Below are 13,136 nucleotides of genomic sequence, written 5' to 3'. Positions count from 1 at the left end.
ATTTGATTTCCATTGATGATTTTTGTGTGATTTTGTTGTCAGCACATTCAACTTTGTACAGAACAAAGTATTCAATGAGAATATTTCATTCATTCAGATCTAGGATGTTTTTTTTTTGAGTGTTCCCTTTATTTTTTTGAGCAGTGTATTTCTACCAGTGAAAGTAAATAAAACGTGTTAGATGTCTTTTTCTTTAAGTATTGATTTACTGGACAATTTTTGTTAGTGCTGCAGAGCCACAGCTACCTCCTCACTTAGCGGCTCTAAAGGAGACTGTGTCCTTCAGTAGTGCAGCTGTTGCTCCTCCTACACTTTGGACTGAACCATTGTTCTAACAATGGGGGGGAGGACCTAAAACATGATTCTAATTTTTTTCTTAGATGAATAGCAGATTTACTTTGTTCTTTGTTTCTATTGCCTTTTTTATATTGATATTGTTTAAATACAATGGTTTCTTTTGTAATTTCCTTGGAGGGGGGACAATTTTAGACTTTTCCAAGATTGAGGGAGTCCTGACCCCCACATCCTCCTGGGATTTACGCCTATTGATGGATGGTGGATTCATAAGGGAAACTGATTTTTTACACCTCTTTCCCACCCTGCTCCCGTTCTATTTTTCCATAAATATCCTCTCCTCCCCTCCGCCCCCCAGCTCTTATGTTAGTTTTACTGCCCCCCTCCTCTGACGGTAGCACTGGACAGAGACATTTCCCATATTCTTCTCAAATCCAAAATTTGACAGATATGGGTGTATTTGAAGACATCTATGTTTGGAAATTATATTGACAATAAATGGATTGTTTATTGCAGTCGGTGGATTAAGTCTACTGATTTTTCAGTTATAATTCTTCAAATGGCGGCATGATGGTCGTTGAAATACCATCTCCAAGTGGTATAATTTCCATGTGGTATAATTTTGCTAGAAAACAAATCAAAACCCAGTAATTTTGCTATCCTTCAGAAACTGCTGTAAAAGTAAAAAATTCTACAGTTGTAAGGACCCTGAACGTATCACTGTGGGGCGGTTCTGAGTGTTTCTGGATGGTATTGCGCCACATTATTTTGTGTCTTGGTTAGTGATTCTGGCAAGCTTGATTCACGCAACATGCTTTTACCAATACTGAGATGTGAAATTAGCTGTAAATTTAACCCCACTTGGACTGACAGATATTTATTTTAGCACATCCAAATTCAAAACTACTGGGCTTTATTTGCAATGAGTGCATCAGTGTGTTTGATTTAAGAACACTTGGTCTATTATTAGCATAATTGGGACATTGTTAAAAAAAAAAAAAAAAAAAAAAAAAAACTCAAAATGACTTGAAATTCCAAGTCATTTTGTCTAATACAGGCCTCTAACCGTTTAATAATCTTGGGTCTTCTTTGTCACACATTCCTCTTTATGATGCGCCAAATGTTCTCTATAGGTGAAAGATCTGGACTGCAGGCTGGCCATTTCAGTACCCAGATCCTTCTCCTACAGAGCCATGATGTGATTGCTGCAGAATGTGATCTGGCATTATGTTGTTGAAAAATGCAGGGTCTTCCCTGAAAGAGATGATGTCTAGATGGGAGTATATGTTGTTCTAGAACCTGAACATAGTTCTCTGCATTAATGGTGCCTTTCTAGACATGCAAGCTGCCCATGTCTGGGCAAGCTTCCATTAGTGATGCAGGCTTCTGAACGGAGCGTTGATAACAACTTGGGTTATCCTTGTCCTCTCTGGTCCAGATGACATGCCGTCCCAGTGTTCTATAAAGCAGTGTTTTTCAACCTTTTCTGAGCCAAGGTACATTGTTTTAATTGAAAAAATCACGAGGCACACCACCAACCAAAAATGTAAACAAAGATACTCTGTAGCCGCCTATATATAGTCATTCTTATCAAAGTGTCTTGAATAGGAATCAAATAAACACAAAAATTTATTTTTTATAATATTTTACATTTCTTATTTCAAATTGCACTCAACATGTCCACTTCAAAAAAAATACACCTGAACAGTGCCACAACACTAATTCTCTTGTTTAAACGTAAAATGCTCTGTACCTACTGCCATCTAGTGATAATAAAATTACATGATTGCGCCGCTAGTCACCACTACATCAGAGACACTCTATGGGTGCGTTCACACTGCAGCCTGAAGTGACTCAATTCCGATTTTTTTGACGTAATGCGACCTGTATCTGATCTTTTCATGGTAGTGTGAACAGCACAGGTCGGATTCTTTTTCGAATGTGACCCATATCCGATACGTATCCAATTCAAATGCGACCTAACGTTCAGGTCGCATTCATCCGAACTGAACGTCACCGATTCTCAACAAATCTCACTATTCTGCGTCCTGATAAGCGCAAGTGGGAAAAAAAACAACAACAACGATGACGGATTATATGAGGATTAAGTTGTTAATATGCTGCTCCGGCCGGACAACAACTTCAAATATGTAAGCTAAGCTCCACCGTTAGCCTCCATGTTTACTTCCGCAAACACTGAGCACTTCTTTTTATGGCAGTTGGCAGAACACTTAGAACGCTATGGCGCCCTCTACTGCGCATGCGGAACACTTTCAGGTTGTTTGCCCGTTTACACTGCAGAACACATACAGGTCGCATTTACTGGCAGTGTGAACGGCTCCAGCAAAAAAATCGGAATTGCCAAAAAATCGGAATTGAGTCACTTCAGGCTGCAGTGTGAACGCACCCTTTGATGGCATTATTTGAAGATAATTAAATATTTGTTTTTAAAAAATCTTTTAAGACCAATTACCGTATTTCCTGGACTATCAGCGCACCATTCACTGCACCTTCAAATGTTTGATCCCCAACCCCTCGCCTGGAAACTTACATATATCAGCCGCACCGGGCTACAGGCCCCTGGCATCTCTGCCGCTCTCGGTTTTTCATAAGGACCCAGAGAGGGCTGCGTCCTAATAATTGCTTGATATATTAAGGACGCAGTTCTCAGTTTCCAAATCCGGTTATGTTCACGCCGAGTGACCAAAACCGGCTCTGCAGCAGCTCTATTTCCCTCCTGTACTGGCGATCAAATCTCCTCAACTTAGAAGCTGCATAATGAGTTTGAAAACATTTCTCCGTCGTGCCTGCTGCTAGCATGTGCTTGTTCAAAATCAAAATTAGCGCGTTCTTCTTTGATTTCCAATTTTGACTTCCAATGATTCACTTCCTGCTAAAGAGCCCCTTGGTGGTTGAAGAAAAATCCACAGAAAAACCTGCATGGGGCTAAAAGTCACATGGTTCAAAGTGTAGGAAAAAAGTAGCTGGGTAGGTGAAATTGGATAATTTCCACGGCACTCCTGACGATCACTCACAGTACACTAGTGTGCCGCGACACAGTGGTTGAAAAACACTGCCATAAAGAACTTCAAATCGTGACTCATCTGACCACGGAACAGTCTTCCATTTTGCCTCACTCCAATTTAAATGACCGCTGGCCCAGTGCCAGGCTGAGCCTGTGGAGCTTGCTGAGAAATGGCTTCCTCTTTGCACTGTAGAGTTTCAGCTGGCAACGGCGGATGGCACGGTGAATTGTGTTCACTGACAATGCTTTCTGGAAGTATTCCTGAGCCCATTCTGTTACTTCCTTGACAGTGGCATTCCTGTTTGAGGTGCAGTGATGTTTAAGGGCCTGGAGATCATGAACTTCCAGTAGAGTTTTATGGCCTTGACCCTTACGCACAGCGATTGTTCCAGATTCTCTGAATCTTTTGATGATGTTATGCACGGTTGATGATGATAACTTAAGAGTCTTTGTTATTTTACGCTGGGTAACACCATTCTGGTATTGTTGCACTATCTTTCTGCGCAACAATGGTGGAATTGGTGATCCTCTTACCATCTTGGCTTCAGAGAGACACTGACACTCTGAGAAGCTCTTTTTATACCCAATCTTGTTGTATAAACAAGATTGGGTATAAGATTGGGTATAAAACCCATAATTAGGTCAATTGACCTAATTAGTGTTAATTGGTTTTCCAGCTGTTCATTATATGCTCAATTTCCTTTTTCCAGCCACTTATTGCTACTTGTCCCAACTTTTTTGGGATTTGTAGACACTGTGAAATTTTGAATCAACATATTTTTCCTTTAAAGTGTTACATTTACTCAAATTAAACTTTTGATCTGTCATCTATGCTCTATTATGATGCTCTTTTGGATTGACATTTACCATCTCCACATCATTGCATTCAGTTTTTATTCACAATTTGTTTAGTGTCCCAACTTTTTTGGAATCCAGTTTGTAGCTGGCACCATGGAGAATGTCAGACAGAAGCATGGTCATATCTTCAGAACCAGATAAAGCCTGTAAATAAAAACTAATATGTTTCATATTAATTTTTAACTGTAAAATCTAAATGTTTGCAGCATACAACACAAACACAGACAATAGATTTTTATCATTCAAAGACACAAAACAAACTTGTTGGAGATCAAGAAAACAAAGAATATGGTAGATGTTTTGGGGTGAAAAGTGAAAGCAAGCTTGTTCAGTTTTTTTTTTTTAATTTTACCTTTTGTTTTCAGTACTTCTACTTAAACTAAAGTTGCCACTCAGGAAGCAGATTATGCTTTTACCAGAACATGTTTCATTTACCTGACTGATGTACGTCAGGTTACTGCCATGATCATGAACACCTGCCTGAGTGAAGCCACACACACGCACATGCACACACAGAGGACAAAAACAACATGCATGTGTGTACTAACCAAAGGGATGATCTGTATTTTTTGTTGGCAACAGTCACAGTTGACTGAAATGCTCGATCCTGAGAGCGCTGCGCCTGAAAAGGAAGAAAAAAAATATTGCTTTGTTTGCAGCGAGCTTGGAAAACATGTGTGATTGCCTGGCATTTCACACTGCCTCACTATCTGTATAACACATTAAAAAGAGGAAGGACCATGCACTGACAAAACCTTTAGAAACATATTTGTTACATGCAATATTGCATGTTGGATGTTTTTTTCTTCTGAGGCCTGCACAAGCTGGTCAGTCTGCAGCCAGATGGTCACTGCTCATCAGGAGGATGAAACTGCGAGAGGAGCCATGTTTTATCCTTTTGACTGCTCCTACAAATCAATCATAATAAGCAGATTTGTTTTTTTTACTCATCTGTCCTGAATTTGACCTGTCCAAGTGCAATTCCATTAAAAATAGTCTCTTAGCTCACTTTTCTGTGCTTGATTGGAAGATGGAGTTCCCAGATTTTCTTTAGAAAAAGAATTCACCAGTCTGTATGATTTCCCTTTCCAGCATCGCTCTGCCTCTGGCAGAGCATCACTGAGCCATCTTATAGGTGGGCTAGAAGAAGTTGTCCTAAAGGAGGACCACGTTTCCTCTTTTTAGAAATCAAAATATGGTAACCCTAGTTCAAAAGACCCACATGGGGAGAACACAGAACACAAAGCGTGCAAAGACTGAAGAGCTTGTGACAGATACTTACATTCAGTTAAGAAAAATGGATTTGGTCTGACCTCTCTGGGGCCATAAAGCATTATAAATCAGAATATTATTTTTGTGTCAGACAGTAAATTATAGATATTCTGTGACATTTAGAATTATTAAAAAAAAAGTATTGGTGTTATGAGAGGGACAGGTTTTACTGCTGCAGTAATGTATCCAGTTTCTGGTTTTTCTACAGACTATGTTAGCGAGGGCTCCACCTTGTGGCCGAATCCTCTATGTTTTTCCTGGTACAGTTTTATGGAAGCAGTTGATGTTTTTTTTTTATATTTTTTTTTTTTTATCGGGAGCCAGGAGGCGAGTCTTAGTGCTGTCAATCACCCCTCCACGTGGCGCTGCTTATGTCCTCCTCCCCCTTTCCTCTTGCTCTCTGCTACGCTGCAGCTAGCACAGCCCGTCATGAATGCTCAGGCTAGTTAGAATGGCCACTGATGATGGCAGAAAAACGGCTGTCCTGAAACAGTAAGTTGTTTCACACATTTAGCAGCAAGTACATGAGACTGACTGACATTAAGTCAAGTCCCACCTCCTGGCTCTGATTGGTTGTTTCTGGTCGCGACAACTTGTGAGCACCACATTTCTTCAGACACAACAGTAACTCAGGGAGGAGATTGATATTTTCACAGATTATCTGTCTCATAACATACTGTAACAACATAGTGACCGTTTCAAATATATAAAAAATACTTCTTTTTTTTAAATAAAAGTTACATAGTCCACTTTTAAAGTGAGCCAATCACACCAAAATAATAGTTTCAGATATTACAGGAGTCATTTTCTCAGCCATAAAAATGTTCCTTAGTGTCCCCATTGTTCAGAGTAAAACCCTGAGTTTGTTTCCAGAAGCTGAACGGCTGACCACAGACTGAACCTGATGCTTTTACATACCGTTTCATACTGCGGCTGTTGGAACTTCTCTTTGCGGCTCCACTCCAGCAGAAACATCTTGGGTGTGATCTGGGGTGGATAATCTCTGCTGCAACCACAAACAAGTCGCACAATAATGTTTATCAAAAATTATTTTTGGCCGCCATTTACAATATTATGCACACATTTTTATCTTTTTATGTACTGATCAGTTTACAATTTGACAATTAACAGTTTTAGTCTCTAAACCAAAACGTTAAATAAAGGCAGGTAATGTGATTAGAATGTAGAAAACACCCTTTAACAAAAATTGATTTTAACTACTTTGTGTCCTGACTTTCATCATTATTCCAATAAAAACTATAAAATCTCATGATAAACTTTTAAACCCATGTTTGTACAGGACACACACATCAAAAAGGTACACCTGTCATGTCTAAAAAGAGGGTTTTGCTGTCGTGTTAAAATGTGATATTTGACAGATTTACCGTTCAAACTTGACAGCCATGGTGGTCACATCTCCATCGATTACGGGTTTGTTAGGCTGATTACTGCTCTGAAGGGCGGCCATCTTAGCCTGAAGGTCCTGCTGGATCTCCTGGTAAAATGTTTGCAGTCCATATGCCTCACTGCAGTACAGTCGAATCACATATTTTTACTTTACACAACACTAAGACACCTTAGTGATAATATTCCATTCTGTTCCTGGTTTATACAAGAAAGTGTTTTTAGAAGAAAAAAAAAAACAACTCTTGCACCTTATCTCAGCATTGGTCTGTGCAGCCTGCACCTGCTTCCCCAGTGGAGACTCCACCTTGTCTCTCAGCATCTGGCACAGGCAGTACTTCGTGTTGAAAGCATGGTTGTCATAACGGATTGCCTGGAACCAGGAAACCCAAAAGCTTAAACCTGAGGCATATTGTCAGCATTGATTGAAATGTAGAATATATCGCTGTAATAAAACCACATTGACAAGCTGAACTCAGTAATAGCACTGTGAAGTCAAAGTGTTGATTTACTAAAAGAAGTTCATTTTGTAATTTCTGATGTTAAAAAACGTGAGGTTAATCCACATGCCACAGTGAAATGGTCCTGGGTTCAAAAGTGATTTATTTCACAAAATGAAATGTGTCCATTTAAAGAGCTGCAGTCTTTGTGCTCTTCACTTTTAGACTGCTAGTTTACTGCTGGTTTCAGATCTACTAGTTGTCAGGTTTCTCTCCAGCTCTCTGTTCCTGTCAATGAAGCAGACAGACTATAGCCTGAAAGATAAGAGCTTAAAATGTTATTTTTAGGTAAATTGGTGGATTTGCTTAGAGTGGCTTAGGTTACCCAGAGCTATCTTTCTGGATAACCTATAAAAACATTTTCCAATGCTGATACTCACCACTAATGACATTATTACTGCCATTAAATTTAACTCTTGAAAAGTGAAAGCAATCCCTAAAAGCTTAGTACATATTTTATTAACATCTTTTCAAGGAACAAGTGTGGTACAATATGGTTAAAAAACTTATCACAATATAAACATTTCAATCAGTCAAAATCAATAATTGATTAATTGATATCAACAATCCACTGTTTTCACTCCACATTGTTGTTCACATTGAAGCAGTTATGAGCCCCGGTGGCAAAACCTGAAACTGCTCAGTAGCCAAAGACTGAGTGAGTTACTTGATGCCACTCAAAATGATATGTGTCCATGTCATTTTGAGTGGATGCGTCGCCCCACTGGCTCATCCCAAACTCATCTCCATCAGCTGTGATCTTTCCTGCAATGGGACCATTCTAGAGCAGCTTAGCTTTCTTTAGCTGCCAACTGTGCTTTGGTGATAGGATATGCAGCAGCGTTTCCCACTTTTGTGGAACACCTATGCTTTTGGAATATAGACTCCATCCAATAATTTGTGATGTTTTTAGATGCAGCATACATTAGGGATTTCTGTACTTTTAGGTTTTTTTATTTACTTCACTTTTTTGTGGAGGGTTTATCTTTTTTAGAGTTTGCTACATCTGTCTATGATTTATGTGATTATGCTCTATTAAATACATAACTGTGAATAGAGAAATTATAGTAACTTTTAAAAAGTTACATCCCTGTTAAGAATATGTCTTAATAAAAGGTTCGATTAAGACAAAAATGTATAGAATCTTATTTTGATTTAAAAAAAGACTTTAAATCTACAGCCTAAAATAAAATGAGTCTCGCTTGAATTCTTCATCCTGATCAGCCTGGTCACTCTCTAAGAAGATCCCGGTTGGGTAAAGCACAATGTGGTCAACTGCTTTAAATGGGACAAACTGAAATGTCTTCAAACTGCATGAATAGAAAACCTTGATAAAAGTCAACAATTTTTCATTTTACCAATAATACCCATGAAAATAAATCATAGTAAGACATACAACGACACAAAAATATGTTCTAGTTGCGTCTCCAGAGATGTCCCCTCTCTTCCCTTTTTTCAGATGCAAGTAACAAACTTACATATTTAATGTATTCCTCCATGACTTTTTCCACAGGAAGTGGCCCCTGGTTGCAGAACACAGACGGATTCCACATGGCAGCACGAGCCAACATGACGGACGACGTTCCTGTTGCTTTCCTGAACTTCTCGATATCACTGTTGGTCTTCACCAAATCTAGAGAACCTCCACTGCAGGACAGGTGATACAGTACATTTAATTAAGCAACTTTGCAAACTGCTTTGGATTAAAAAAAAAAGACAAAACACACCAAAAAAAAAGGGGTAGAAGCAATAATTGTACTGATGGGTTTCCGACAGAGAGCAGAATTCCTGATTCAATCCATTATGATCTTGAGGAAGCAAACCGTTCACACAACCAGCACCATGTTTGACTGTTAGTTTATGAAATGTAAGAGAGCGCACAGAAAAGCAGGACATCAGTGTTTTTACTATGCCGCGGTCTTAGCGTGACGTTCAGGAGGAGCGGGGAAAATGTCCCTATCAGAGTCCAGGGAAGCTGGGTGTTGTCCCAGCAGTTTCCAAAACCACACACACACAAAAAAACTTTGTAAAAGCTCACACTCCGTGTGACCCCACCGGACGCACACAGTAAAAAAGGCTGTTGGGTCCAAAAGAAAGAGTTAAACGTGCTAAGTTTTGTTTTAATGGCAGCAGCTTACTCTCATTCAAATATCAGCAACAGAAACTTATTTCTGTTGTGAAGAGACAGTAGGGATGCACCAATTGCAGTTTTCTGTCAGATTATTGATATTTAAAAAGCGATCAATGTGCAACCCAAAAAAAATGAGCCTTTCTCCCCCCAGGGCAAAGTCCCCAGAGGAAACACTGCTCATGTTGTAAGAAGGATTATTTTTGAGTGATTTCTAGATTCTAAGGATCTGACAATGATCATATCTGGGTCTGGCTTGTGAAACTGAGCCTAATAAAAGTGTTTGATTAATTAATGATTTGAATAAGAATGGCAATTTGCATTGGCTCAACATTTTCACAATGAGCCAGGATGCAGTGATGGCTTTCTGACCTTAAAAGAAATCATAATTTTTAGGGGGTTTAGGGGGTGTATTTACTAAGGTTATTTTTCTAAATATAATATGAGTCAAAACTAGCAAAACAGGAAAAAGAAACCCCTTTTTTCCCTTTGAGACATAAAACTTTAGAAGTTTTTAAAAAATAACATGTTAAGAAGAATAGTCATTTGGTTAAAATAAATAAATAAATAAAAGGTTACTAAAGTCAATTCTGCATTGCCTTTACAGACATTTTAACCAGAGAAAAAGTGGTCCAGAAAGGTCCCAGCAGCTGCCTTTATACTGGTTTGGTGTTTTAGTGAAACAGAAAGTCAGAGCAGTGGCTGATGACTGATACTCACTTTGCGATGACAGGGATTGAAACAGCCTGTGCAACAGCCTGAATGTAATCGCAGTGGACAGGATGTCTGGGACGCTCGTCCTTAAACCTGAGCAACAGCCAGAAAAATGACATGAGGATCAACTGCAACCAACACTGCAGCTTCACACTCACTTAAGCAAGTCATGTGTCCAGGTTAAAATGTCAGATAAGTTATGCTGTACAATTTTTTGGCTTTAAAAGCTTTCAAAAGAGGAAAAGAACTTCCTTTATTTTGACAAACAGTTATTTTTTTAGGAAAGCTGAGAAAAATGTGGCACAACCTTACCAACTTCCAAGGTTCAGAAAGTGGGAAAATATCTCATTAATGAAGTTTCCAGCAACACTGTAAGAACAACTTCACTAATAGACTAAAGTGCTATGGCACAGGGTCTTCAAAGCAGTTTACATTTGAATAAAACAAATCTACAAAATAGTAGAGAATAAGGTAAAAGCAACCAATCTCAAACTTCCACTTCTTTTTAAAGATAAAATGAAAGTAAAAGGCAGACTAGATCTGTGTAGATTACCTTTTTGGCATTTCAGGCCATTTTTATCTCATGTACAACCTCAAAATCTGCAAGCATGAGTTTCATTCTGCATGTTTATGATGTATGGATTCTTTAGAAACAAAACATGACAGCTGTGAACACAATGTATAAAAACAGTAAAAAAAAAATAGTTCTACTCTGATGTGTCTGTGTTTATAATAAAAAAAAAGCTTGAGTGTACCCTCAGAGTGAAAAGCAGAGCTCTAGGGGGTAAATGATAGATTAAGATATTTGTACCAAATGTCTTTATATAGCAGTTCAGTTCAGTCGGCTCTACAGATACAGCACAGTGTTAAACCTGGACAAATGCTGAAGGTCTCGGTGTGGAATTAGTGCACCACACTACATTCCATCAAGTAACTTTAAAAAAGACATCAAAACAAAAGAGAGGACTCTCATCTATCACTAATTTGGGAATACTGAGGTTTCTCCTCAGTATTCTTTCTCTTCTTTCTCCATTNTGAGCCAGGATGCAGTGATGGCTTTCTGACCTTAAAAGAAATCATAATTTTTTTTAACTTTTTAGAAAAAGTGGATAATCTTAGGAAAGATGTTGATAAATGGAGAACACTCCCACTCTCAATGATGGGCCGCATTAATGTTATTAAGATGGTGTCCTTGCCTAAATTTTTATATCTTTTTCAGGGTCTGCCTATTTTTTTAACAAAGGCCTTTTTTAAATCATTGGACTCAATAATTTTGCATTTTGTCTGGGGCTTTAAAGCTCATAGAATATCAAAAACTCATTTACATAAACTAAGAGAGATGGGGGGGTTAGGATTACCCTGCTTCCAGCACTATTATTGGGCAGCGAATGCAAGGGCCCTGGTATACTGGCAGGAAGGTGATGCTCAGGAACTTCCTGCAAACTCTCCCCCTTGGGTGGCTATTGAAAGAACTAGTGTTATAAACAGTTCTCTTTCGGCACTTCTTTTCTCGGCACCAATATCTCCAACAAATAGTGGAATAAATAATTTGATTGTTTTAAATTGTTTGAAAATATGGAAACAAATTAAGGTATACTGTAACCTACCAGAGACCTCAGTTCATGCCCCAATTTACCGTAACCATGCTTTTCCCCCATCGCTATCGGATATATCATTTAAAAATTGGAGACTAAAAGGCCTAATTACGCTGAAAAAATTGTATATTAACAAAAAGTTTGCTTCATTTGCAATGTTGAAGAGCTGTTTCTCTCTTCCGGATGCGGATTTTTTTAGATATCTGCAAATTAGAAATTTTGTTTGAATTAACATCCCAAATTTTGTATCTCTTCCGGAAGAAAATAAGATATGTAAAATGCTGTTGGGCTCTCCAGAATCAAAAATAATAATTTCAAGCTTTGTTGACATCTTTGCAGAGCAAATCAATTTCACCACAAACTCCTTGAGGGTTGCGTGGGAGGAGGAGCTGGGTTTGCAGATTGGGAGTGAAGTCTGGGAAGAGGGTCTTGGGAGGATCCGGTCATGTTCTATCAATGTAAGACATCAGTTCATTCAGTTCAAGGTGTTTCATAGATTCCACTATTCTAAAATGAAATTGCACAGAATATTCCCCTCAATATCTTCAAAATGTGATAAATGTAAGTCCGCTGATGGCTCCCTGGCGCATCTGTTCTGGTCATGCCCCAAACTCTTCCAATATTGGTGTGACATTTTTAACTTGTTTTCCGAAGTGTATGGATGCACGTTGGTTCCAGATGCCCAGATTGCATTGTTTGGATATTCTCCTTCACTTAGGAGCCGCAGCATTTCTATGCAAACGACTGTGATGTATGGAATGGTAACGGCTAAGAAAGTAATATTAAGATTGTGGAAAACTGACAAGATTCCTCAGTTTAAAATGTGGTTAAGCGATTTCACTGAGATTCTTCATTTGGAGAAACTGCGGTATGATGTTTTGGGCTCCACTAATAAGTTCTGTAGTATCTGGCAGCCGTTTTTGGACCATCTTTCTCAGTCTAAGAGTGACCCCCACGCTCGTTCAGTCTCTTAGTATGCCACCTGTGCCTTTATAGACAGGTTGTACCATCCAGGTTGTGTAAATGGTAACCAGTGCACTGTATCCAGTTATTTAGATAATTGCCTTGACTTGTTCTTATTTTATTTTATTTTATTTTTAGTTATTGTATGTTTTTATTTGTACTGTTGTTTTGGTAAGAGTATATTTTTCTTATACAGTAATTTGTTAAATATGTATATGCTTCATACTCTTGTGTATGATTTATGTATGTTGTATTTTGAAAACTCAATAAATATATATATTTAAAAAAAAAAGAAATCATAATTTTTAGGGGGTCTAGGGGGCGTATTTACTAAGGTTATTTTTCTAAATATAATATGAGTCAAAACTAGCAAAACAGGAAAA

At 38.4% G+C, this 13,136-nt stretch overlaps 1 protein-coding gene and 1 long non-coding RNA gene across 5 annotated transcripts in view; one reads left to right on the top strand and one right to left on the bottom strand.

The window, feature by feature from the left end:
- Positions 1–13,136, bottom strand: part of dus2 (dihydrouridine synthase 2) — a 25,207-nt gene that overhangs the window by 5,029 nt on the left and 7,042 nt on the right. For 3 of the 4 annotated variants that reach the window (XM_007543296.2, XM_007543294.2, XM_016666778.1), the window contains exons 10-15: positions 10,202–10,288; positions 8,832–9,000; positions 7,105–7,226; positions 6,835–6,975; positions 6,368–6,455; positions 4,726–4,799 (exon numbers count right to left, since the gene is read on the bottom strand). In XM_007543296.2, coding sequence (XP_007543358.2) covers positions 4,726–4,799; positions 6,368–6,455; positions 6,835–6,975; positions 7,105–7,226; positions 8,832–9,000; positions 10,202–10,288 — 681 coding nt within the window. Of the gene's footprint in view, positions 1–3,808; positions 4,322–4,725; positions 4,800–6,367; positions 6,456–6,834; positions 6,976–7,104; positions 7,227–8,831; positions 9,001–10,201; positions 10,289–13,136 lie in introns of those variants that run through there. The other variant, XM_016666779.1, reaches the window with a different exon arrangement.
- On the top strand, positions 3,355–4,163 carry LOC107834844 (uncharacterized). The gene is made up of 2 exons (XR_001660667.1): positions 3,355–3,913; positions 3,961–4,163. It is a non-coding gene; the product is annotated as an uncharacterized LOC107834844 (long non-coding RNA).

The sequence above is a fragment of the Poecilia formosa genome, unplaced genomic scaffold (genome assembly GCF_000485575.1).
Source record: "Poecilia formosa unplaced genomic scaffold, Poecilia_formosa-5.1.2 Scaffold795, whole genome shotgun sequence".
NCBI classification, from domain to species: domain Eukaryota; kingdom Metazoa; phylum Chordata; class Actinopteri; order Cyprinodontiformes; family Poeciliidae; genus Poecilia; species Poecilia formosa.
This window is presented reverse-complemented; position numbering and strand designations above follow the sequence as displayed.